Here is a 25887-nt window from a genome sequence, read left to right as displayed (position 1 = left end):
CTATCTCCCAAAATTTTAACCAATGCGAAATGGGCAGTTGTAGAACCTAGCAAATGAGAGGCTTTGAGTTCTGTCACTACTGCTGCAAAAACAAAACAGAACACACACACACACACAAACACCTCATACTTTGCTAACATCTAGGATTTTACCTGTCATAAAATGACTGATTTGGGAGCAACATGAGGATATATATAGTAGTATGAAAGTAACATGAAGCATTCTCATCATTTATATTTCTATTTCTCCAGTAGTCAAAATTTGCCATTTTGGGCTCTTTGTAGTTTTACCTGTTTTATTTACTGTTGGAAGAAAGATAAGCTTTTGTGCAATGGAGTACTGATACAAATTAAGGATGATATGATAATCTTTCTTTTGAATGGTATGCTGTTTATTTTGGGTTTCAGTGGCCTTTGTAATTGTAGTTAGGTGTGGTTGTATGTATCACCATACATGTAATCCTAACACTTCAGAGGTAATAGCAGGAGGATGGTGAATTCAAGGCCAGCTTGGGCTAAAAAGGAAGTCCTGTAACAAGGAAGAGAGGGAGGAAATGAAGGAGGAAGGGAGGGAGAGAGGGAATTGAAAGTTACATGTAATTTAGTAAGCAAGTTGATTTTGCGTTATTGACCTTAGGATCTCTTGTTAGTGATGATAAAAGTTTTGTTTTGAAATGGAGAAATATAAACAGTGTGTACACCTGTATATATTTGAAGATTTTTTGTCTATACCCAGTTGTCTACTCTGAATTAGATTTCCAGAGGATCTTTTCTAACATAGTCAAATTCTTTCTTTGGAGTTGAATAAGATAAAATATATCATTTTCACTATCCTTTCTTAATGAAAACTAAAGCTATGAAGTAAGTCAAATTAATTATTTTGTCTCATTTAAAATCAAAATTATCAATATCAATTATTCCACTTATAGAAAGTCTTTGAAAAATTGTTTTGATCCAGGATATAGTCTATATATAAAATTCATGTAAAAATAACTTAACTGTTTTGTGTTTCTCTACAAAAGGCTTAGAAGTGACAGCTGTTTTGGTCATTACATTTAAGTATGTAAATTTAGCTGCTTTAATGGAGCGATACAGAGAAACATTTGGATAAGAATGTTGTTTTCAAACACTTCTTTTTGAAGAAGTTTTATTATCATATATTGGTTGTATGAAATAGATTACATTAGGAAATTTTATAAGCATTTGTAGTATGCTTTGATCATAATTATCATACTACTCACTCTCTTGTACCCTGACTGCTGCTCCCCTTCCTCTTCCCAAATAGCCCCCCTTCTACTTCATCTTTTTTCTTTTCTTTCCCTCCCTTCCTCCCTCCCTCCCTCCCATCCTTCGCTCCTTCTACAATGTAGAGTTCACATATGGGTGTAACATACAATATTTGGCTTTCTGAGTCTGGCCTCTTTTGCTGAATGTGGTGATCTTCAGTTCCATTTTCTTACAAATGACATGATTTTTGTTCTTCATTGTAGTGGAATAACATTCTCTATCTATCTATATTTCCTTTATCCATTCATCCATTAGTAGGCACATAGGCTACTGATTCCATAACATGACTATTGTGAATAGTGATGAGCTCTTGATAAACAGGAGCATGTAGGTATGCTGACTTTGATTTCTTTGGGTACCCAGGAATCGTGGATCATGTAGTAATTCTAATCTTAGTCTTTTGAGGAACCTCCATAACAATTTTTATAGTCAAAGACTACTCATTTAGCAAATATTTATTGTTTATGATGTTCTTAACAGAATTTTTATGCATGTACATGTATAAATATGTACACAGATGTAGGGTACTCATTCCATGTACTTCTAGAGCTTGAGTTGTGTTGACCAGATAGCGGGTACATTCATGTTGAATCAGATAAAAATCTGATTTAAGTATTTACATCAGTATTTACAAGCTAACAAATAATGCCACATATGACCTAGAACAGTATATAATTAAATTCTGAATGAGAAACATAATCAAATGCTGTAGTTTCACAGAGGGAAAGATCATTGTTGGATGCAAGCAAACTTCATGAGGACTTAATCTTCGTCCTGGAGAAGTTGGATATGGAGAGGTAAGGCAAATGAGAAGGCAATTTAGCTAACATGTGAGAGATACGTGTGTGAAAATGTTGTACTTGGAACTTTATCATAACAGCGGTATTTAGGTGTCACTATGACAGACAGTATGGTGTCCTATGCCAGCTCTATATGTCCTTAGAGCTTTGAATAGTTTGTCAAAATTCTGTAAAGGGGATATAGTTACTAACTCCGTTTTATTAAAAAGGAAGCTGAGGCAGTAAAAGATTAAATTGCCCCAACTCATCTAACTCTTTAGGATAAAACTGGACATCTAACCCAGGTAATCTGATTCCAGATACTTGTTTTATGAACATTAGGAAAATGGCTAGTAGGAACCAAGACACACTCTAAATGTAAAATATATTAAAAAAGTATTTAATTTCTCATAAATTCACCTTTATTTCATTAAAATTGTGACCTACTGGCTATATTATGCTAAAATACTTTAATCAAGTTTAATTTTATATATTTTTACTTACTTAAATGTGACTAGTTAGCTTATACGTGTGGCTCACATTAAATTTCTGTTAGGCAGCACTGTTAGACTGCCTACTAGTGAAGCACAGTCCAACTAGGAAAAGAGTAGTGGCAGGCCAAGAGAAAAGGGATGTTGAGGATCAGATTAGAATAGCATTACATTTAATTTCTCATTTTGTATACCTTAGTGCATTATCCATGATCTGTCTGCCTCTGATTTGGAGGATGGAGATTAGTAAACTCAGATTCCTGAACTCATACAGAGCCCCCAACCACAATCCCTGATTCGATTAGTCATCCTAACTCATCTGAATTTCTTCATTGCAAAGTTTTTCAGGATACCTATAGAGAAAGATCTGCAAAAGATACTGTAATTTTAATTTTATGAAGGCAGTGAATATAACTGCCATTTTCTTAATTTTCTGGTCCGATTTGTTGGATTACCTTCAACAAAATGAAAGACGGAGGCGGTTGATGACAGTGTTAATTATAGAAGTGCTTATGGGACATTTAGTGGTTGCTGCTGCTTCAATAAATATGACAAAACCAGTTACAATTACCCTCTAAGTGGTAGAATGGTAGTGGATCAAGCAAGCAAGTTGAGCATACTGGAATAACTGAGTTTAAACTCAAGTGCTTAAAAAAAAAAGGAAACAATACTAATTATATGAATACAAGCTGGAAATGTGGCTCAAAGAGTAGAATAGCCTGCCTATCAAGTATGAAGCCCTGAATTCACACCCCAGTGCTGACCAGACAAGTATTAAACTTATATCAGTGGAAGAACACTGTTCTTCAAGAAAGGTTATCAGAAAGAAAAACTATTTCTAAATAAAATTTTTTACTTGAATGACATCATTATTAGATACTGATAGCTATGTTTTAAGTATAAACTTGTCTTTTTTTTTCTTAGAGATTATTCTTGGCCTACTTGCATAATTTAAAGATATCAGAAATATCTTTGGTGAAGTGCTGGGAGTCTAACACTTTTCATCAGCTGACAGTAGTTGTCAAATAGCAGCTTGCAAAATACACTAAATGATTTTCAACAGAAATTAAGGATGTCACAAAATTTAGATCACTGGCACTGAGTAGAAATAGCCCACAAGGGTAATGTTTAATTTGTAAAATGTTTCCCATATTTAAATTGACTAGAATTTAGAATTTTTTTTATTATAGTAGACATAGTAAGTATTGTACAGCAGTCTATAAAACACCTTTAACCTGTTTTTATCCTGATTTCCTTTGAAAAATGGTAGTGGGAACTCTCCAATCAAATTCTCTGGGCACTGGTGGCTCATGCCTATAATCCTAGCTATTCAGGTGGCTGAGATCTGAGGATCAAGGTTGGAAGCCAGACTGAGCAGGAAAGGCTGTGAGACTCTTTATCTCCAATGAACCACCTAAAAACCAAAAGTGGACCCGTTGCTCAAAGTGATAGAATGCTAGCCTTGAGCAAAAAAGCTCAAGGACAGTGCCCAGGCCCTGAGTCCAACCCCCCCCCCCCCCCCAATTCTCTTTTTCCTCTAGTTGAGAGAAGCTTCCTAGTCAAAAGCTTTCCTAATCAAGCTTCCTACTACTGAAGAATGGATAAGCCCTCATGAACACAAATGCTTGCTTAAAATATTTCTCTAAGTCTTGAATATTTTGAATTGTGTCATAAAGGAATAGTGATTCTACACAGGGGTAGGAAATCTAAATTCCTGCTGTCTTCCGTTTGATTGTATGAGTCATTTATGACTTGACTCAGGTTCTTTTCATACCAATATAAATGAAAAATAAAAGGTTTTTTTTTAATAGTTTTTAACAGAATTCAACAGAAGTTCCATGCTCAAACTGAGCTTTTTGATGTGTTATTTGCTTTTATATATTCTGCATTTAGCACAGTGTCTAGCACATGAAAGGTGCTGTTTGTGAAATGAATGCGTGGGTGATTAGCTGACCTTCCTGAAGGACTTTAATTCTGCATGCTTTTCTTGATATATTGGTACCTTGGTATATGCGTTAATTTTAATAGCCAGTTTCAAAGTGAGTCATGGACTTTAATTTCCTGTTCAGCAGACAAGATGTATTCTAAAACTGTAAATGGGATTGTCTAGTTGGTCTAGTTGCCTCCATTAAGCAAAATAAGACAGCTGTTTTTGATGAAGTAGAAAATGAATTCAATTGTCTCTCTGGATTATGTTTCCAAAGAACAAATTGTAATCTAACTTAAAAAACGACAAACAAACAAAATTAGCCTCTCTTACATCTCAATATCAAGGGGATGTTTGTATTATCAGGGGGAAATAATTAAGAGCTCTTACTTTTGGATTATACGCAAACTATACCATTCCCTAATCTTATCCTTCTTCATGAGCTACAGTAGGAATACGAGTAATATAATTCTTAGGAATAAGAGCTGTTGGGGCTGAGAAGGTGGCTCAGTTGTAGAGTGATTGCCTTTCATGCATGAGGCCCTGGGTTCGTTTCCTCAGTATCACGTAAGCAGAAAAAGCCACAAATGGCACTGTAGCTCAAGTGGTTGAACGCTAGCTTTGAGCTGAAGAGCTAAGGGACAGCATCCAGGCCCAGAGTTCAGGCCCCACAACCGACCAAAAAAAAAAAAAAAGAGTATGAGCTGTGGAACTAATGTGGTCCTGAATTCAAATCCTACTTTACTACTTAGTCCTACATGATATGATCAAGCTGCTTAAACTCTGTTTTTCTCCTTGTAAAATGGGCTTTTAGAGGATCCTTATGGTGTTTAAATTGAGTTAATGTCCATAAGCACTCAGGCATGTAGAAATGTTCAGTTCATGTTAATCTTCCTCTTTACCTTTTCTTATTAGTGGTGAGTTTTTTCCAAGTATATAAGTACTTTTTAGAGATGCATTTCACTTTTTATATATCTCACCTCTCCAAGATCCTTTAATAGTCAAATATATATAGCACTCTCCATGTGTTACAGTTACATGTTAGTTCCTCTTTTACACAAGATCACAGATTTTCTTTTAAAAGACAAACAGTATGTTTGTCTTAGCTCCTACTACAGGGTTTGGCCTATGGTATTTAACAGATCAGTTGTTAAAATTGTTAATTGACTTGTGTATGGAAATCTGTACATTGCAGTTTTAATCAAATGGTGTAGTCTAGTAGGACTTAATATATTCTAGTCATGTGCTTGGGATATTAGGAAGTAATTATTTGTTATTTAAGTACCCCAAATTAGATTACTATTACTGCAGGTTAATTGAACAATGATTCCAAGTATCAAATATACAATGTTTCCTTTTTTAAAATTATTTCTGCATAGCCGGGCGCTGGTGGCTCACGCCTGTAATCCTAGCTACTCAGGAGGCTGAGATCTGAGGATCGCGGTTCAAAGCCAGCCCGGGCAGGAAAGACTGTGAGGCTCCTATCTCCAATAAACCACCAGAAAACCGGAAGTGGCGCTGTAGCTCAAGTGGTAGAGCGCTCGCCTTGAGCTGAAGAGCTGAGGGACAGTGCCCAGGCCCAGAGTTCAAGCCCCATGACCGACAAAAAAAAAAAAAAAATTATTTCTGCATAATTGATTTTAGTAACTTTTAAAACCTTATATGTAGGTAAAATTTCTGGTCATTTCCTTCTAGCTGTAAATCATCAAAATCAGTCCCCTTTTTGGTTTTCTGACACAGGGTCTTGCTGTGTATCCTGGGCTAACCTGAAACTTGTCAGCTTCCGCCTCAACCTCTGTGGTGCTAGGATTGTACATGCCCAAGATAAGGACCATCTTTTAAAGTGGTTTCCTTAAGAATTTTAAAGCTGATTTTAATTGCTGAAGTATTACTTATTTGTACTTTTAGTCACTCTATTTTAGTGGCAAGATCTTGAAAACTTATGTCAAGCTCATAATACCTTAGTTTGTATGCTGTCTGATTCAAATCCTTACCACAGCCCAACTAGTTAAAAGAGCTATTGTTTTTTCTGCATTCGTAGTGAAAAAAACCCTAAAGCTTAGAGATGAGAGATAACATAGCTGATCTCACAGAATTCGTTAAGTGCTGGATCAGGATTTGAGCTATCACTGGATACTTTATATTACTGCAAATTAAAATCTAAGAGGATGTCCCATATGTAAGAAGTCAAGGATCAGAAGTGGGTACTGAATTTATCTGATTTCAAAGCTTAATTTTCTTTTTCATGGATACCTTGTCTTGTTAAGAAACAATTCATTTTAAAGGCATTTTAAGTGCTTTTGTAACTGTATTTTTGTCTTAAGTAGCAAACAAATAAAAAATTTGTCACCATTTGCAGTTTGATAAATGTAGATCCTCTTGATGTCCAGTATCTTAAGATCCAAATAATGTGCACACGATTTTAATAGTACACGTATTTGGAAATTCAGTAGATCAGATGTTTCCTGATTGTTTCCATATAGGGCAAAATCCTAATGTAACACAGTTTATAGTTGTTTGTGTGTGTGTGTGTGTGCGCGCGCATGCACGCACGTGTATGCACTTGTACACATGCATATGCACTTCAATACTGGGGCTTGGACTAGGGCCTCACATTCTTGCTCAGCATTTTGCTCACATTTGACACTCTGCTTGTTGAACTATACCTCCAGTTCAGATTTTTTTGCTGGTTATTTGGAGATGGAGTCTCTTAAACTTCTGCCCTAGATGGCTTCAAACTATGATCCTCAGATCTCAATCTCCAGAGTAGCTATTATTATAGGCATGAACCACTGACACCTGGCTTGTTTTCTTTTTTAACAATCAACATTTTAGAGGGATTGGTTTTATTACAGTTAGAGGAAATGGGTTTAAAGTATTTTAAGCTATATATTTCATGTAAGCATTTTTGTTTTTAAAAAAACAGGTAAATCAACAAACTGGGAAGATGATGGCTGGGGAGCATGGGAAGAAACAGACCCACAAGAACCTGTAAGTGTTTTTAAATGTACCCATGTTATTTTGACAATGGCATTTTTCTTCTCCAATTTAGTAACATGTTTCTGTGTTAGGTTGACATTTTAAAATCTTTGTCAAAGACATGTTTACTTAATAATTCCTAACTAGATACTTACTCCTCTACATTTTTTTTACTGCCCATGGTGGTACTGGAATGTAGGAGGACCTCATGCTTTTTTTAGGGTGCTGATCCTGGGCCTTGAACTCAGGGCCTTCTGACCTAGATCACCTCTCATTAAGTCTCACTTTCTCACATTATTACCTTAGAAATTAAGAGTTTAAGTTGCCTTTTAAGGGGGCACATTTAAAGCATAGTAAAGGCTAGATAGAGAACGTTCATTTTAGGTATAACTTACTATTTTAGACTTCTTTCACTTAGTAATTCAACAAATATCTATTGTGCCCAGCATATTGTAGGTCCCTGCTCCCATTAGAGCTTATACTCTAGTGGAGAGAAAGAAATCAAAAGGAGAAATAATTGAAGAGTATCAAATGGTGGCAATAGATATGCAGAAAATTCAGATGTGCATGAGATAGCAAGATGGAGTTACTGCTGTACATTGTATAGTTAGAGAAGGCTTTCAAAGGCTATGACAATTAACCTGAGATGTAAATACAATATAAAATCAATGTGGTGAAGATGTGGCAAAGAATATTTAGGGCATGGCAACCAGACATAGCCACACAAAGGCCTGAGGAAAGTAGGCCTTCCTGTTTGAAGGAACATAAAACTGGTGTGACATGGTGGAAATGAAACTGCAGTAAGAAGGGGTCAGAGAAGTAAGCAGACCCCATGTAAAATATTATGAATTTGAAGTTTATTCTAAATGCAGTGGGAGCGCGCGCACGTGCGCGCACACACACACACACACACACAAACACACAATATTTATGATTTCTGTGGCTTACCTTGGTTGCTTTTAGGAATAAGTCAAGGTAGGGAGAAAAGTATCTGTTGAAGTAGTTTAGTTAGAAAATGATGTTGGCTTGGTTAAAGTAATATTAGTAAATGTAAGAAGTGGGTGAGGGGGCTGGGAAGGTGGCTCAGTGGTATAGCGCTTGCCTTGCATGCATGAGGCATTGGGTTCGATTCCTTAGCACCACATAAGCAGAAAAAGCCAGAAGTGGCGCTATGGCTCAAGTGGTAGAGCACTAGCCTTGAGCTGAAGAGGTAAGGGATAGCGCCCAGGCCCAGAGTTCAGGTGCCATGACCGGCCAAAAAAAAAGAAGTGGGTGAGTTCTGGGTAAGTTTTGGAGATAACAGTAAGACTTTGCAATGGGGTAGGTGATTGCTAAGGGTGAGAGGAAAATAAAAAATCAAGAATATGTGGACGGGGTTCGAAGAGATAGGGGAAGATGAAAGGAGTGAAATGGGTTAGGATACATGGTACTCAGAACTGACATATTGAAACCCCTTTATACTACTCAAAGATTAGAAATAATAACTTCTTTAGCCAAGCTTATGCTCAAAATTCTACCTATTTAAGAGGCTCCTTCTTAAACCCATAACTGCTAGCAGTTATATGTGCCTGTTATCTTACGCTATATAGGAAGCTCAAATTGAGAAGACTCAAGTTCTAAGACAGCTTGACATAAAAATCCATGAGACTGTCTTGAGGGAAGCTGGATGTGGTGGTGAATGCCTATGAGTCTGGCAATGATCGAAAGTTTAAACTAGGTAGATTGTGGTCTGGGCCCATATCTGGGCAGGAAGTAAGAATTTAATCTCAAAATTAATCAGCAAAAAATGGAGTTAGAGGTGTGGCTCAGTGATAGCACCTACCTACCAAGCATGAGTTCAGACCCCATTTCTACCAAAAACGAAACAACCCCAGAATGACCTTTTTGACCTGGGATATGGTGTGGAATAAATAAAACACAATTGGCATATGTTACAACTCCTAAAAAGTGAGTACTTTGCTTTTGATTTTGTTAATGTTTAAAGATAGCTATAATAAAAGTAATACACCCTCCCAGATATTTGTCTTGAGACCTGAGTGAATGATGTGTCATACTGAATGGGAAAGAAGAGGAAAATAGTACATTTGGAGGAGAAATTAAAGAACATCATGTGCTAAGAAGTAGAGATACTCATGTAGTAAAGATTTATTTAAAAATTCCAGTGAAATATTAAGAGTAGGCAAACATGCAGGAAGACCAGTGGGAAGATTGGCAGGTGTTGACTCTTTGAAAATCCTGCTCGAAGAAGTGAGTGTTTCATCACCTTAGCAGTCAAAACCTTGTCCCTTGCTGTTCTCATTTTGTTCTGATGTTATCAGAACATATTTCGTATTCTTCCAGACCTCTTAAATTTATTGTATGTTGTTTTATGGTGTCATAAAAGTCTCCCTTATATGGGTTGTTCACTAGTTCTATCTATTATTGAAAGAAAAGCATTGAAATCTCCATCTGTTACTGTGGGATTGTGTATTTCCCTTTCCAGCTTTGTCAGATTTTGCTTCATGTATTTTAGGATTCTGTTGTGAAGTACATACACAATTATTTGTCATATGTTCCTGATAGCTCTCATTCCGAAACATTTCTCTTTGTATCTAGTGGTTGTCCTTATATTAATATCTATTTTGTCTAATATTTGTTATAGCCATTTCAGCTTTCCTTTGGTCACTTTTTGTCATGCTGTACCTCTTTTCCATCCTTTTACTTTTAACCTATTCAGGTCTTTTAATCTAAATAACGTTTTTTTGTAGATACCAGGTTGTTGGATCTTGTCTGACTAATCTTAACCTTTGATTGGAGTGACTAATTTCTTCACATTTAATGTAATTATTGGTACTGTTGAATTCATATCTGTCATCTTGCTATTTATTGACTATTGCCTCATGTCCTTTAGTTCTTTTGTTACTCCTTCATTAGTTCTTTTGTGTTTTTTAGTATCCATTTTAATTACTCAGATTTTAATAGTTTGTTCTCATGTTAATGTGCACAGTTCTGAAATAATTCATGCACCATATATTCGCCCTTTAGAGTATACAGTTTAGTGTGGTTTAATATTCACAAACCTCTTGTACAGCATTACCAGTGATCTCATTCTGTAGTGTTTCATCACCCATGTCTGTTAGTCATCCACCTCCTGTGCTTCCCTGATCCCCAACCCCTGGCTACCACTGATTTTCTTTCTGTCTGTGAATTTGCTATTCTGAATATGTCATATAAATAGGATCATGTAATTAAAGACTGGATTTTGCTTATATCTTTGTTGTCTTAGATTCTTTATCTTTTATTTTACATTAAAGCTCTACTAGGTCTCCCATACCCAGTGAGGAGGTAAGAATGGAAAGGAAATTTCTACTCTCTTTTGCTAGGAATATCAGAAAACTCACAACCTACTACTTTCCCTGAAAGTATAGCTCGGGCATGTTCACACTAACAATGATGCCAGCAACACAGTAGAATGTCTTGAAGTCAGCTTGTGGCTGTGTCAAGAGGCTCTAACTATAAACATAATAATTGGGTTCTGTCAGTTGCCGTTGTGTTGAGACCATTGTGATCAACTTTTATTCTTATTAGTTTGGCATTAGAAAGCTGTTTTGTTTTGGTCCTTATGGGTATAGCAGTAGAAAGCAGATAAATGACAGCCAGCTCTACTGAATGTGGCTGACCTGGAGGCCAGTTGGTACTGCTGAGTCCAGCAGCAAACTATTATAACTCCAGGATGCTTTTTACCTCCACAAGTCTCCACTACTCTTGAGAATAGTTTCATTTTTATGGCATTAAAGAGTAAAGGGCTTTTGAATTTAGACTTGACAGTGCTAGAAGTCTGGAAAAGCCTTTTTTTTTTTTTTAAAGAAAGCCTCGTTAGCTTTTTCTGATTCCAAGGTGTCAAACATCCTAAGGGCTTAGTGAAGAAAATGCATTCTAGCTCCTGTATTGTCTCTGTGAGGCAGTGAAAGTAGCAGCAACAAGGAGAACATCAAGTCTTGGAAGATAGTAACAGTGGAAACAGTGAGCAGATAGAAGAAAACAGCACACAGAGAGATGGTGAGAAATGAAAAATGAATATGGAAGTAAAGCAAGGAACAAGAGGAAGGTTACTGTCCACAGACCAGCAGAGCATCCTTGCATTTTGACTGCATTTCTTGGCATTTCCTGAGGAGCCTGGGCTGCCCTACCAGCTTATAGACCGATGAACAGAATATCAAGACAGAAGAAATCTTTTGTCTCTGTGGAACAGTTGGTTTTATGGCATGTTCCAGGGACCAGATTCAGGTCATAATTGCTTCCATCTCACCAAAGAAGTTATTAGACCCATGTGGGAGGATAATGCAAATGAACAGTGACAAGTGGATCACCTGCAGGAGAGTTGACCTCCCATTGCTGGGATTCTCATCATAGCCAAGCTATGGGAACAGTTAGTTCATGGTTGGGAAAAAGGTCCAGGTTGCTGTGGTCTCTGTCTGCCTTTACACAGACATGATATCAGTATGGGATAAGTGAACAAGTAACCACAGCTTAAATCTGGGACACACCTAAACAGGTGTTAGCCTACCTCCCAGTACAATTATGGAACAAAAAAACTCACTTAGACAGTGTCACAATGTATTGGAGGGCTTGGGACCAAACTGTTGATCTTAACAGAAGTAGCTCTGTAGTTGGGCTAAAGGCATGTGGTCTTGTTGAGAAGAGACAGGCCAGACTCCCTTCAAGGGCTTCTGGCCACTTGTGATTTTTTTTTTTTTTTCAGCCAGGTTCTCTACCTACCTACCTTGCCTTGGAACAGAGAACCCTCTGTAGAAACCCTGTTGCGCTGCCTGGGCTTGCTTTATTGTAGATTGTCTTGTCTTTGCTATACAAACCATTCTCTTAAAATGAAAGACAGAATGCTCTCACTTCTTGGCTATTTTTTAAGGTAATTTCACTGACCAATAAAGTCCTTTTCTGGGCCAAAATTTAGAAAAAGGGGGGGGGGAGGAAGTAGGCCTATGAAATACCAGCAGCAGCCAGCTATACCTAAAGAAATATTTGTCTGTGACATTGGTGGGCTCAGGAGCTTAAAGTGTGGCTTCTGTAATAGAAGGTACGTGTTCTGAACAGATATTTCCTGCCTTCCTGCCTCTGTGTGCTCAGGGTTGCCATAACAATACCACAGATTGTCTGATTTAAAGAAGGAAAGTTTATCTTCTCACTGTTGTAGAGCCCAAAGCAGTACACTCCTTGCTGTCTTCTCAGTTGTCCTCTCTTCTGTGTATACATGGGGGTGGAGACTGAATTCTTATGCCTCTTCTCCCTATCAGGATATCAGCCACGTAGGACCTTATTGAACCTAGATTATCTCCTTATAGGCCCTGTTATCAAATAGTAGTTAAATTAGGGGTTAGGACTTAAGTATGTAAATTGAGATAGGAGGAGTTACTAGTCAGTACATAACAATACTCAAAATAGTGGATCTATGTCAAGTATAATATAATTGGGCAATGAAGAATAAAGTTAAAGAATTCCAGCTTGCCCATAAGGAAATAAAAGAGAATGAAAAAAAGCACCAGACCAGTACTGAGGTTTGAACTCAGGGACTCACACTTACTGGAAAGGTGCTCTGCCACTTGAGCCACATCTCCAGGGCTTTTTCTCTTGTTATTTTCAGGCTAGGGTTTCTTTTTGCTTTTGGCAACCTGGACCTGGATCCTCCTGTTTATGTCTATTTCTGTAGCATAGATAACCAGCATCTGTTGCCATGCCCAGATTTTTTGTTAGATAAAATGTCAAGGACTTTTACTCCTGAGGAAGCCTCATTAGGCCTCAAACTATGATCCTTTTGGTCTCAGCTTTCTGTGTAGCTGAGAGCCACCACATCTAGCTCTAATATTTTCCTTTAAGAAATAACTGGTTATGTTGGAATATTTTGCTCAGCCAGTCTTCACATTTTAAAGGGAACTGAAGCAGTCTGAAGGAAATTTGAAAAAGACTGGATTTTTATCTTAACTAGGAAGGTATATTTAAGGCATATTAAGGACAAGGAAGAGAAGAATAGCATTGGTTTCCTCAATAGTAAATAGATTGTGAGGAGTGGTTACTGGGACAGGAAGTAAAGAAGGTTCTGTGTCCTCTATTTGGATAGGCAGTGTGGGAAATTTCCCTTTAAAAGAGACTTTGATATATGCCCCATCTGTTCTATAAAAAGTGGCAGAGGCAACTATGATCTGTCAGATAAACAAGGAATGAAAACATGTTAATCAGATGGGTGCCCAAAGAAATGTATGCTTAAAGTCTAAAGCATAGACTACAGCGTGTCCTGACTCAAGATTCTCAATTAGAGCATTACTTTTTTTTTAATTATTTCATTATTTCTCTAATGCCATTTGCATCAGAAAAGAACTTAAAATCTTCCATTGGGAAATTTCAGATTTGGATTTGGAAAGGGGCCGGACTAGTACTTTTCATGCTGCAGGCCTTCACAGAGGTGCTCATCTCTGCTCCTATGTAGCTTGTAAACTGAACTTTTGTATGTAGTTTTGTTTGAGAATAAGTCTTGCTACAATCCCTCCCCTTTAAGAAAACAAGAAAAATGTTTGAAAAATATTGAGCATTGCTTATGTTAGCAATAGACTTGTGGGGGAAAGGGGAAAACCCTACTTATGGAGCACGGCTTACTTTCTTCTTGTGTCTCAAAATAGCTGAAGCATTTATGCCCCTTTGAAAGTATGGATGAATGTTTTAGTTTGTTGTCTTAGATGGCAAACCACTGAGAATTACAGTGAATGTGATAAAAGTGCCTTATTTCAGCGAACATTATTGGTGCCACTATAATATATAAATAACTTGGAAAGTTAACACAGTAACAAGAAGAACCCATGTTGTAAACAGTGGACCTTTGGTATTAAAGTTGAAAGCTTTGAGAAGTTGCTCCTGACTACTTGAATGATTGTCTACCCTCTGTTCTATTACATACACCAGAAAACATTTGTCACCATGTTTGCTAAGGAATAATTCACCAAACTCTGAGGTAGACATCTGGTACATTGCGAAACAATAATTATTTGACAGATTTGTGAGCTTAAAATCAAAAGAACTATTTTGAAGTATATACTATAACTCTAATTATTTAAAAAGAATTCTTTTACAATCCACAGTAGTGGCTACCATATTTGTGCAGTGAAGAAAACATGTTTACCGGTCTTAATTGAAAGATGAAGCTTTGATGAATAGGCCTCACTTAACTTATATACAGATTTCTTCTTCCCCCAATAGGGATTATGTTCCTTGTGTTCATTTGTTTTGGTTTGGTTTGGTTTTTGTAGTGGTAATGATTGAACCCAGATCCTTGTATATGCTGAACTACAAACTTAGCCTCCTAGGGATTATGTTTTAGAAATATGGATATTAATATGTTGCAATATGTAATATATAATTATAAATATGGATATTAATTTTAATGAAGACACTAGTTTTTGTGGAAAACTAGGTCATTCTGATGTAGCACTTTTAAGTGGTAAGATTCTTGTCTTTTTTTTTTTATTGTGAAGTTGATGTACAGAGGGGTAACAGTTACACAAGTAAGGAAATGAGTACAATCCTTGTCAAACATTGTTACTTCCTCTTTTTTTCCTGCTTTCCTTCTCCCATAAGATGCTTTTTAAATTCTTTTTTAAAATGTCATGCCTTACTTGGGAAATTAACTATCTTGCTAGTTGATGCTTTTATTTTAAGATCACTAGCTTCAAGGGACCAATATTAGTGACTGTGGTCCCCATTAGCATGGGGAGATTTTTTTCAAAAATGTAGTACGCAAATACCCTTATAGTATAAAACAAAATGCTGAGCCTGCATCTTGTCAGCCAACAAATGTGTGCTGATGTTCTAATAAACTTCACAAAGCATTGTAGTGTGCTTCCTGTTTCATGCCTGAACTTTCTCGATGAGTTAGAAATCAAGTTTTGCTATAAAAGCTAACAGTAGTTTATTGTGATCCAGCCTGGAGTAGATGTTTATTCATTCTGATTGTATTGTATCTTTTGACTTGAGGCTTTCTTTTTTTTTTTTTTTTTTTTTTTTTTTGTCGTGGGGCTTGAACTCTGGGCCTGGGCGCTGTCCCTCAGCTCTTCAGCTGAAGGCGAGCGCTCTACCACTTGAGCTACAGCGCCACTTCCGGTTTCCTGGTGGTTTATTGGAGATAGGAGTCTCACGGTCTTTCCTGCCCCGGCTGGCTTTGAACCGCGATCCTCAGATCTCAGCCTCCTGAGTAGCTAGGATTACAGGTGTGAGCCACCAGCGCCTGGTGACTTGAGATTTTCTTGAAAAAGATTTAATACAGGAACTACTTCAGACAGATCCACATACTTTTTGTTGTTATTGTTGTTTGCATTTATGCTACTTCCTGCCTTGTGCCTCTTTTTATTGTTTATATTTATACAACTTCCTGCCTTGTATCTCTGTTGACTCTCCTCAAAGGTAGGACTCTTTAATATAGACAAATCATTTATAAAAAAAATGCAGCAACCCAACAGGAATTGTACCAAGGAGAGGAGTAAAGTATTTTTAGAAAATTTACATCTGGTTTTTTTTTTTTTTTTTTGCCTGTCATGGGGCCTGAACTCTGGGCCTGAGCACTAGCTCAAGGCTAGTGCTCTACCTCTTGAGCCAAAGCACCACTTCCAGTTTTCTGAGTGGTTTATTGGAAATAAAAGTCTCACAGACTTCCCTGCAGAGGCTGGTTTTGAACCACAATCCTCAGATCTCAGCCTCCTGAGTAGCTAAGGATTATAGGCATGAGCCACCGGTGCCCGGCTACAAATGAATTTTTAAGCATGTGAGAAAATGTCTATTTTCATAAGAGAAAAGCAGCTTAAAACTGCATTGAGATACTGCTTTTTATCTATTAGCCTGGCAAAGATCTGGAAAAACAAGTGCTTTAAAAAAAATTGGCTAGTCATATTACGGATGAATACAAGCACAGGTGGAACACAGTTTGAGATTATCTAACACAGTTTTTAACAAACGTATATACTTATCCATGCACTTGATAACAGCTATAGATTGTAAGCGACATAAATGTCTATCAAGAGGTGCATTTATGCTATGCATGCTTTTAATAAGAATAAATGTCAAATGGAATAAAGTCTATTGTATATGTTAGGAACAAAAAGCAAAATGTTAGACATACATTATGCTACTATCCCTGAAAGGGGGAAGAAAAAGTAGTAAACTTACTTGCATTTATGTACATAAAGTGTCACAGGAGATAGAACTGATTTCTTTGGTTGTCTGTAGAGAAGACAACTAGATGGCTGGAGCACAGGACTATGAGAGAGACATTCCAAAGAAAACCTTTTTTTAAAAATATATAATAACCTTTGAATTTTAACTATAGACATTTACCTATTAAAAAATAAATTTCCAATTTAGGAAAGATAATACCTTTCAGGTCAAACAAAAGGCAAGCATCATACCTTATCAGATACTTTTACAGATCTTAAAACCATAGCTGTCATGAGATAATGGTTATTTTTTTCTTTGCCATCTAGCTGCTTATGTCACAGCTTTTTCTTAATACGCTCTTTATTGAGTTTCCCAAGATTGGTTCATTACTGGAATGATCCTTGTGTGACATTCTTCTAATGTTTTTCTTGTATGTTTAAAAAAATTTTTAATGTTCAAGACAAATTAACTTATACTGTGTATTTTGTTTGTTGATCATCCTTGACATGCTTTGATAAAGAATATTATATACTGTAACAATCAGGGATCTTTCTTTTTCCTTTTTTCTTCCCCCTTACACTCTAAGGCAAACTGAATTGAAGTACACAATATTTTTGCATTTATGGCAAACATTTTTACTCATAGGAAGAAGAAGGAAATACATGCAGAACACAAAGAACTTCCTGGCTTCAAGACTGTGTTTTATCCTTATCTCCAACCAATGATCTTATGGTTATAGCTCGGGAACAAAAAGCTGTGTTTTTAGTGCGTAAGTACTCTATTGTTTTCTGCAGTTTTTATTTGAATGTATAGATTGGAGTAGTATATAGGGTATTTGGAAATTTTCAAATATTTCTTTGGTTTATATTATATGGTGACATCTATAAATTGGTATGTCAGGCAGCAATTGTATTTCCTTTCTTCCTTCCTTCCTTTCCTTCCTTCCTTCCTTTCTCCCTTCTTCCCTCCCTCCCTCCCTCCCTCTCTTCCTTCCTTCCTTTCTCTCTCTCTGACTACAAGATACTTTATCACTGAATGGCCCTTCAGAAACAGCAGCCCATTTATTGCAAGGGAGAGTTAGTGCTGATAAGGTCATTGACAGTTTTTTAGTAACAGTATAACTGGTATGACTTGTAGCTATAGTTTAAAGACTTAGAATACTATACATTTTTGTTTGGGGCATAGATTTTCAGTTCATAGACTTTGAAGATTAAAATTAAGATTTAAGTATATAAGATATTATGGGAACACTTATTGAACAAAATAAGATTGTGTATAAAATGACTGTAGAATGATCTTATAAAATAAGTTATCTAATAGAAAATGTCTGCTATCTGAAGATAAACATTATAAATGAGATAAGTGGTATGCAAGAACTATATATAAAATAGTATACTACATGGGTTTAATTGGAGGAAAGTTAGGAAACCAGATGATTTTTTTTAAAGCTCTTAAATTTAAAATATTAAATATACCTATAAAAAGACCCAAATCAATGAATGATTGAGCTATTAAATTTTATAATCGTCCTAAAGGGATAGAGTGGTTATTTTATATGGTATCTTAATTTTTTCCAGCAAAATGGAAATGCAGTGATAAAGGAAAGGAAGAAATGCAATTTGCTGTTGGTTGGAGTGGTTCTCTGAATGTTGAAGAAGGGTAGGTTTGAGTTAATTTTGGATATCTCTTAGTGTTAAATGAATATGTGAAATAAATAAGTAGTTCCATCATTTGAAATATTTAGTAAATGTATATGCTTTCCAGCTTTAGAGTTTGTAGAGAAATGAAGATAGGAACGTGTGAGAAATAACTGCTTGTTGATTATTTGAGATTTTCTATTTCTGTGTGCAATCAATTACATGTGTAAAGTTTTGTTTTCTTTCATGCTTTTTATGACAATACAGAATTTAAAATACAGCTATTAACTTCAAATGAATGTGATGTTATAGTTTATGTGAATGAATTTTATTGTACTTTTTTGTGTGTATGCCACTTCTGGGATTTGAACTCAGGGCTTAGATGCTTTCCATGAGCTTTTTTGCTCAAGACTAATACTCTACCAGTTGAGCCACAGCTCCACTTTGGCTTTTTGGTAGCTAATTAGAGATAAGAATCTTTTGTACTTTCTTGCCTAGGATGGCCTTGAACCCTGATCTTAGCTTTCCAAGTAGGTACAAGCATGAGCCACTAGCACTTGGCTTGAGTTTTACTGTATTCTTATTTATGCATACAATAAAACTAGTACATAAGGTCCCCTTCTACTTACTTAATATCTTTTAAAATCAAATTATAGAGAAATAAAAGTAAGGTCAGTAGATAAGCATGTAATTTTGTTCTTGTTTTTAGGGAACGTGTAACTAGTGCCCTCTGTATCCCACTAGCAAGTCAAAAGAGGTAAGGATAAATAAGAGTTATCTCTTCTTCTTGATATCTGGCTATTAGGATCATAAATTTCATTTGTTACAGGAGTTCCACTGGACGCCCTGACTGGACTTGCATTGTAGTGGGTTTTACTTCAGGCTATGTACGCTTCTACACTGAGGTGAGTTGGGTTTCCAGCATTAGGAAAATCCTAGTTGACTGCAATATCTAGTACCATGTGTCTTTATTATATGCTGCTTGAAATTCATGCTTCCTGAAGGCCAGGAGAGGCAGTAGTACCTTTTGCTACAAGATACAGAGAAGGGAAATTGTATTCTTCTGAAAAGAGAGTACCTGATATGCATAGGAAACTACTGGGGAGATAGTACTATGTGTTCTGCAATTCTTGTTTGGGCATATTGATGAGAAAATAAGCTGAGTCTTTTGTTTTTCTTCCTAGAATGGTGTGCTTTTGCTTGCACAACTTTTGAATGAAGACCCAGTGCTTCAGCTTAAATGCAGGACCTATGAAATCCCTCGACATCCTGGTGTGACTGAACAGGTTGGTGTACAAGACTGTTCAAAGCAACAATGCCATTACTTGAAAGCATTACTTTTTTTCTGCTTTTTTGAATGGAAACAGATACATGTCACAGTTAACTATGGTGCTTTATCTATTTGTAGCTGAATTTAAAATACCAATTTACTTGTATTTTTAAATGAAACATTATACTCTTGAGTGTGTAAACTATGGCGTGTATAACTATATCTTTAATTTTGACTTATGTGTCAGAATTACATGTGGTAAAAGAAAAGTTCTGGTCTTATAGTTAAAAAGTCACTATACACCTGTAATCCTAGCTACTGGAGAGGCTGACATCTAAGGATTGTGATTCAAAGCCAACCTGAGCAGAAAAGTCCCTGTGAGACTCTTATCTCCAGTTAACCACTCAAAAACTGGAAGTGGCACTGTGGCTCAAAGTGGTAGAGTGCTAGCCTTGAGCAAAAAGAGCTCAGGGAAAGTGCCCAGGCCCTGAGTTCAACCCTCCTCCCCGCCCCCCAAAGAAAAAAAAGTCATTGTAGAGCCACTTCCACCAATATGCCTTTATTTAGTGTGCAGTATATATGGTCAAACTATAATGTTCCTTCCTTTCTATATAATATACTATATGTACTATACAATGTACCTTCCTTTCTTGTACTTTTTAGCTTCCAAAAGATTTTAAGTGAATTGATTACATGTATTATATACATGTAATATTGATTTAAATAGCATGATACAGGGCTGGGAAGGTAGCTCAGTGGTAGAGTGCTTGCCTTGCATGCATGAGGCCCTGGGTTCGATTCCTCAGCACCATATAAGCAAAAATAATAAAGCTGGAAGTGGCGCTATGGTCAAGTGGTAGAGCACTAGCCTTGAGCTGAAGAGCTGAGGGACAGCGCCCAGGCCCAGAGTTCAGGCCCCACGACCGGACCCAAAACAAAAAAATAAATAGCATGATACATGTACTATAGATATAGAACAACTTAGATTAATATCTATAAATATGAATAGATTTTATCTATTAATTCCTATGAATGAATTAATCAATATAAAGAAATACCTAGTTTATTGCCAAGTTTATTTTTATGGGCAGAATAAGTACTCTATAAGTTTAGAGGAGGAGAGCTCAGTAGAACTAGGATAATAGGGAAAATTCCCTCGGGAGGTAAGATTTGAATTAAGCCTTGAGTAATGGGGAAAAGGTAAAATGTGCCGCATAGAAGCATGAAGGGGATATTCAGATTATTTGATAACAAAGACCTGTGTTACAAAATATTGAGAAACTATTAAATAGGCAAGAGTAGCCAATTATACATTAAGTTAAAGACTAAATAAAATTTATAATTAATTTGTGAGATTAGAGAAGCTTCTAAAGATGAATGAAAAGGAAGTGATAAAATCAGAGGGTTACTGCAGGACTCTTTTCATGATGAATTGGGATTGTGAGAGAAGGGCTAATTGCCTGTCTTATTTATCTTATCTTGTTTTGTTGAGACAGGGTCTAATTATATAGCCTAGAGTGGCCTTGAACTCATAATCCTCCTTCCTCTGCCTCCCAAGTGCTAGCGTTACATTTATGTGCCACCAAGCCTGGCTGGTTATCTGTCTTTTTAAGGTATTTTGGCTAGATGTTGAGAAACAGAATAGCTTTGGGAAGAGAAAAACCAGAACAGAAGTTGAAGGAAAAGACAGTTTTTGTCTAGAGAAGTAGAAGAATAAAAAGAGAAGTGAACAAAAAGATAACTTAAAAGACATTCATCTAAGGTATACCAATGACAAAGTTAGAAGCTGCGAATACTACTGCATTAACAGTAAATAAAAGTTAGTAAGTGTGGTTTGGGGTATTTAAGCTCAAGGCCATGCTAGAAAATAACATGAAGATACCAATATCATGTAATGATAAAAAAAATGTGTAAGAATGGATTAGAAATTATTAATGAAGACAATTATTGAAGATAATGAATTCTTCCAAGTAATAAAACAGGCTAAAGACTCCTGTTTGTTAATATTCTTCATAAAGAGATGAAGAGAAAGTGGAATTATTGAAGGCAACAAGGAAGGAACACTTGGAAATCTAAGATAATCTATAAATTGATTTACAATTTATAGATTATTTATAGATTTACAAGAGATATTTATAGATTTACAAGAGATATTTACCATTTTTCCACAAATTCACTGAGATTTGAAGGTTTTCTCCAACCCTTTGATCTGGGTCTTATCTATGATACTTTTGTTTTTAACTGATTGAAAAATATAATATTGAAATACTTGCTATTTCCTATACCTTTTAGCTGGTGGTATGGTGCATTGTTTGTAGAGAGCAGGAATGGAAGCAAGAGACTGAAATGAATATTCAATAAAAATTGGTTACATACATTGAGGTAGACACTCTACAAGGCACAATTGTATTAGCCCACAGTTTATTTATTTTTGGTTGTGTGGCTTAAACTCAGGGCTTGTGCACAGTCCCTGAGCTTTTGTGCTCAGGGCACTATCATTTTGGGCTACAACTCCAGTTTTCTAGTGATCAATTGGAGATAAGAGTCTCATGGACTTTTTTGCCCTGTGCTGGCTTCAGATTGAAGATCTTAGCCTCCTGAGCAGCCTCCTGAGTTGGTAGCATAAACTACCGGCACCTAGCTTTGTAGTTTCATTTACTTGGGAGGCTGATGCAAGAAGAGTGCTTGACCTCAAGATTTCCAATCCAGTGTGGGCAACATAGCAAAACTTTATCTTAAAAAAAAAAGGGCTGGGAAGGTGGCTCAGTGGTAGAGTGCTTGCCTTGCATGCATGAGGCCCTGGGTTCGATTCCTTAGCACCACAAAAGCAGAAAAAGCAAGAAGTGTCCAGGCCTAGAGTTCAGGCCCCATAACTGGCAAAAAAAAAAAAAAAGACTGGAAGTGGTGCTGTGGCTCAAGTGGTAGAGCGCTCACCTTGAGCTGAAGAGCCCAGAGTTCAAGCCCCATGACCAGAAAAAAAAAAAGAAAAAAAAAAGTAGCCTGGCACCGGTGGCTCATGCCTGTAATCCTAGCTACTCAGGAAGCTGAGAGCTGAGGATCGAGGTTCAAAGCCAGCCCCGGCAGGAAAGTCCGTGAGACTCTTCTCTCCAATAAATCACTCGAAAACTGGAATTTGCGCTGTGGCTTAAGCGGTAGAGTGCTCGCCTTGAGCTGAAGAGCGCAGGGACAGCATGCAGGCCCAGAGTTCAAGCCCTACGACCTACAAAAAAAAAAAAAAATAGTAGTGGCTCCACATTATGGAGCTGTGGCAGAAAAGATTTCTTTATTTACAAAAAGGGGAAAAATCATTGGCATGTTATGAGTAATTAAAATATGTTTTAGACTTACGTGATTATCTCATGCAAGTGTTTATGGATAAACTTCAGGTGCATTTGCTTTCTATTTTTATATATTGCTTGTATTTATACAATGATGATTTTTTTTTTTTTGCATGAAACTTAAAAAACTCCTCTTCCTCCTACCATCTAAATATCTCAAATGATTTCAACCATCCTCAAAAGCTCATTTGAGAAGAATTATAAGTCTTGGCCAAAAGACATTTTGAAATTTATTTCCATTTATTCTTACTATTCCTTCCCTCATATTGCTTTGAGTATCAGATAGTTGACAGTTTAGTCATAGTATTTAATTTTATATTATTTGCGACCCTCACATATTAAAAATGTTTATTTGCCATATCTGTGCAAGAAAATGCATTATTTTCTCCACTTTTCATTTCTCAAACAGAATGAAGAATTGAGTATCTTGTATCCAGCTGCCATTGTGACTATTGATGGATTTAGCCTTTTTCAGTCTCTTCGTGCTTGTCGAAACCAGGTAGCAAAAGGTAATATTTTTGGCAAGAAATACTTTACCTTTTTTTGGGTGTGTGTGTGTGTTGGGGAGTTTTCTTATCTCATTATGGCACACAGGACAGAATATGGAAGAGTTTGTACTTTACTCAAAGATTTCTTACCCCAACAAACTATTTCCATGTGGATGGTTACTTTTTACCATATCCACATCATGGTAGACAAGGAAATATTTTGCTTACTTGTGTACTCACATACTTTACTTTTGCTGCTAATTATTTTATATAATACGACCTACTTACAGAATCTTTCTTGGCTCTCTGTGTGGCTAAGAGAAATGGCTTACCTGACATTTGATGCAGTTTGACTTCACATTGACTTTCATTGCTTTTCTGGTATTTCTGTAATTTTCTCTAAATTCTGAGCTTGAATGTTTCAAAATCTCCTATACCAATTTAGTCTTTCAAATAAATATTTACATTTTGTGTATATGTTATCATGTCATGAAAGAAATCTTACTTTATGCCTTGTCTCATTGCTTTGCTTTATTATTAGTTGTAATTCTAAAATAACAAATTATATATTTATTTTTTTTGTAAGACTTCATTTTACCCATTAGATTTAAATTTGGATTGTCTTTATCTTTGACAGCTGCAGCATCAGGGAATGAGAACATACAACCACCACCCTTGGCTTATAAGAAATGGGGTCTACAAGATATTGATACTATTATTGATCATGCTAGTATTGGTAAGCATTACTAGTTTAAATTCTTTTTTTAATTTATTTGTGTTTTAATTTATTTATGTTTTGATTAAAGTATCTCACTTATTAGAAATGGGCATCTCTTATGTGAAATAATGAAGTGCCTTCAGTGAGACATTTGGAAGTTGGTTCAGACTCTGAAATCATGGACTTGTGTCTTTAAGAGATAGTAGTGGTTTTAATAAGGATTTAAATATGTCCTCAGCAACAGTATCATACAGTTTTGAGTTACTCACTATTTTGCTTAATTTGTTTATACTGACCATATAAATCATTCTTCAAAAAAAACTAACCCTTAAACAAGCAGAATATAGATTAAAAGCACATTTCTTCTTAAAACAATATTTGAGGGCTTATTGTGTTCAGCATCAAGAATACAGGGATGAAGGCCAGATCTGGTGGTGCATGCTTGTAATACAGCATTCAAGAGGCTGAATCAAAAAGATGGCAAATTCAGTGCCAGTTTGGACTACATGATGAGACCTCAGAGAATACAAAGGTGAAAGATACTCTGTCTGCTGCCAAGAAGCACTGTCTAGTTGGGGGGGAAAACACATGAGAATAGCTATAGTACTGCAACGTAATGATTGTTATTGTAGGCAAGTGGACAATTATATTGGATATGGAAGGCATCAGGGAAAAAAAAGGAACATAACTTTCATCTAACATTAAAAGAATAAATAGGGCTTGACTAGGTGAACAAGTACAAAGGAGGCATTCTAGCCAGCATACGTACAGGCAGAGGGGTGAAGTGCACACAGTGTGCTGAAGAAGCAGTGAGTGCCAAGGATGACCGGCAAGAGCTAGGCCAGACAAGTAGAGAGGTGTCTGATTTCCAAGGACTTGATGTGCCTTGTAGAGAAATATCTAAATGTTTTCAATTAGAGCTTTCTCCTAGCCACATAGAGAGCCAATGAAAGTTGCCGAGCAAAGGAATAACATTCTCATGTTTGCCTGTTAGAAAAATCACTTTGGTGACAATTCAGATGCTGGAATGGTCCAAGAACAGTAAAGAGAAGCCAGGTGTGTTATGTGCCTGTTCTCTTAGCTGTTCTAGAGGCTGAGGCAGGAGGATAGCAAGTTCAAGTCCAGCCTGGGTAACATGATGGCACCTCATCTTCAGCAACAACAAAACGAATAGGACTAGTAAGGAAACTTTGATTGATCTTCTGAATTAAGGTAGTCAAAAAAGGGGTAGAGAAGAAAATACAACCACTGTAATATATGCTTGTTAAACATTCAACCAGTACATAAATACACTAAGAGAAAAGGAAAAAAAAATCCTCAAAATTCTACTATCTGGAGATACTCATTATTGCATATTTGGTTAACATCCCTCCAGACTTTGTAGTGGGGTATGTAAGTGTTTATATAATATGTACACGGTCATGTGGAAAGGAATGTTTTCATAAATAGGGTTGTATCATACCAACAATAATAGCCCAATAGCCCTTTTCCTGTCAGTGCTTTCATATCAGTTGTGCTAAATATTTTATCAGCGAGTCCTATTAGATGACAGATGGCATATCTGACATGGGACATCAAAAGGTTTACTTATTTAAAAAAAGTGTGTATGAGAACCACAAGGGATAGTTGAGTGTCCCAGGGTGTTCTAGCAGCCAAACTAGGCCTGAAGAGAAAAGATAGGAACCAGTTCTATAACTTTGAGACAGTCTGGAACCAGCATCTGTAGAGCAGGATGACCTCTGTTCACGGCCAGCTTTCAGGGAGTCAGGGAGATCGATGTCCTGA

At 36.5% G+C, this 25887-nt stretch overlaps 1 protein-coding gene across 1 annotated transcript in view; it reads left to right on the top strand.

The window, feature by feature from the left end:
• Window positions 1–25887, top strand: part of Rab3gap2 (RAB3 GTPase activating non-catalytic protein subunit 2) — a 75569-nt gene that overhangs the window by 4934 nt on the left and 44748 nt on the right. Inside the window, exons 2-9 of the mRNA XM_070022769.1 lie at window positions 7410–7474; window positions 17297–17420; window positions 18229–18310; window positions 18998–19045; window positions 19118–19193; window positions 19473–19574; window positions 23306–23405; window positions 24022–24120. Of these exons, the coding sequence (XP_069878870.1) occupies window positions 7410–7474; window positions 17297–17420; window positions 18229–18310; window positions 18998–19045; window positions 19118–19193; window positions 19473–19574; window positions 23306–23405; window positions 24022–24120 (696 nt within the window). The remainder of the gene's footprint in view (window positions 1–7409; window positions 7475–17296; window positions 17421–18228; window positions 18311–18997; window positions 19046–19117; window positions 19194–19472; window positions 19575–23305; window positions 23406–24021; window positions 24121–25887) is intronic.

The sequence above is a fragment of the Dipodomys merriami genome, unplaced genomic scaffold (genome assembly GCF_024711535.1).
Source record: "Dipodomys merriami isolate MVZ:Mamm:240054 unplaced genomic scaffold, mDipMer1.0.p SCAF_153, whole genome shotgun sequence".
NCBI classification, from domain to species: Eukaryota; Metazoa; Chordata; class Mammalia; order Rodentia; family Heteromyidae; genus Dipodomys; species Dipodomys merriami.
Note: the sequence above shows the minus strand (reverse complement) of the source record. Positions and strands in the feature narration are given on the sequence as shown.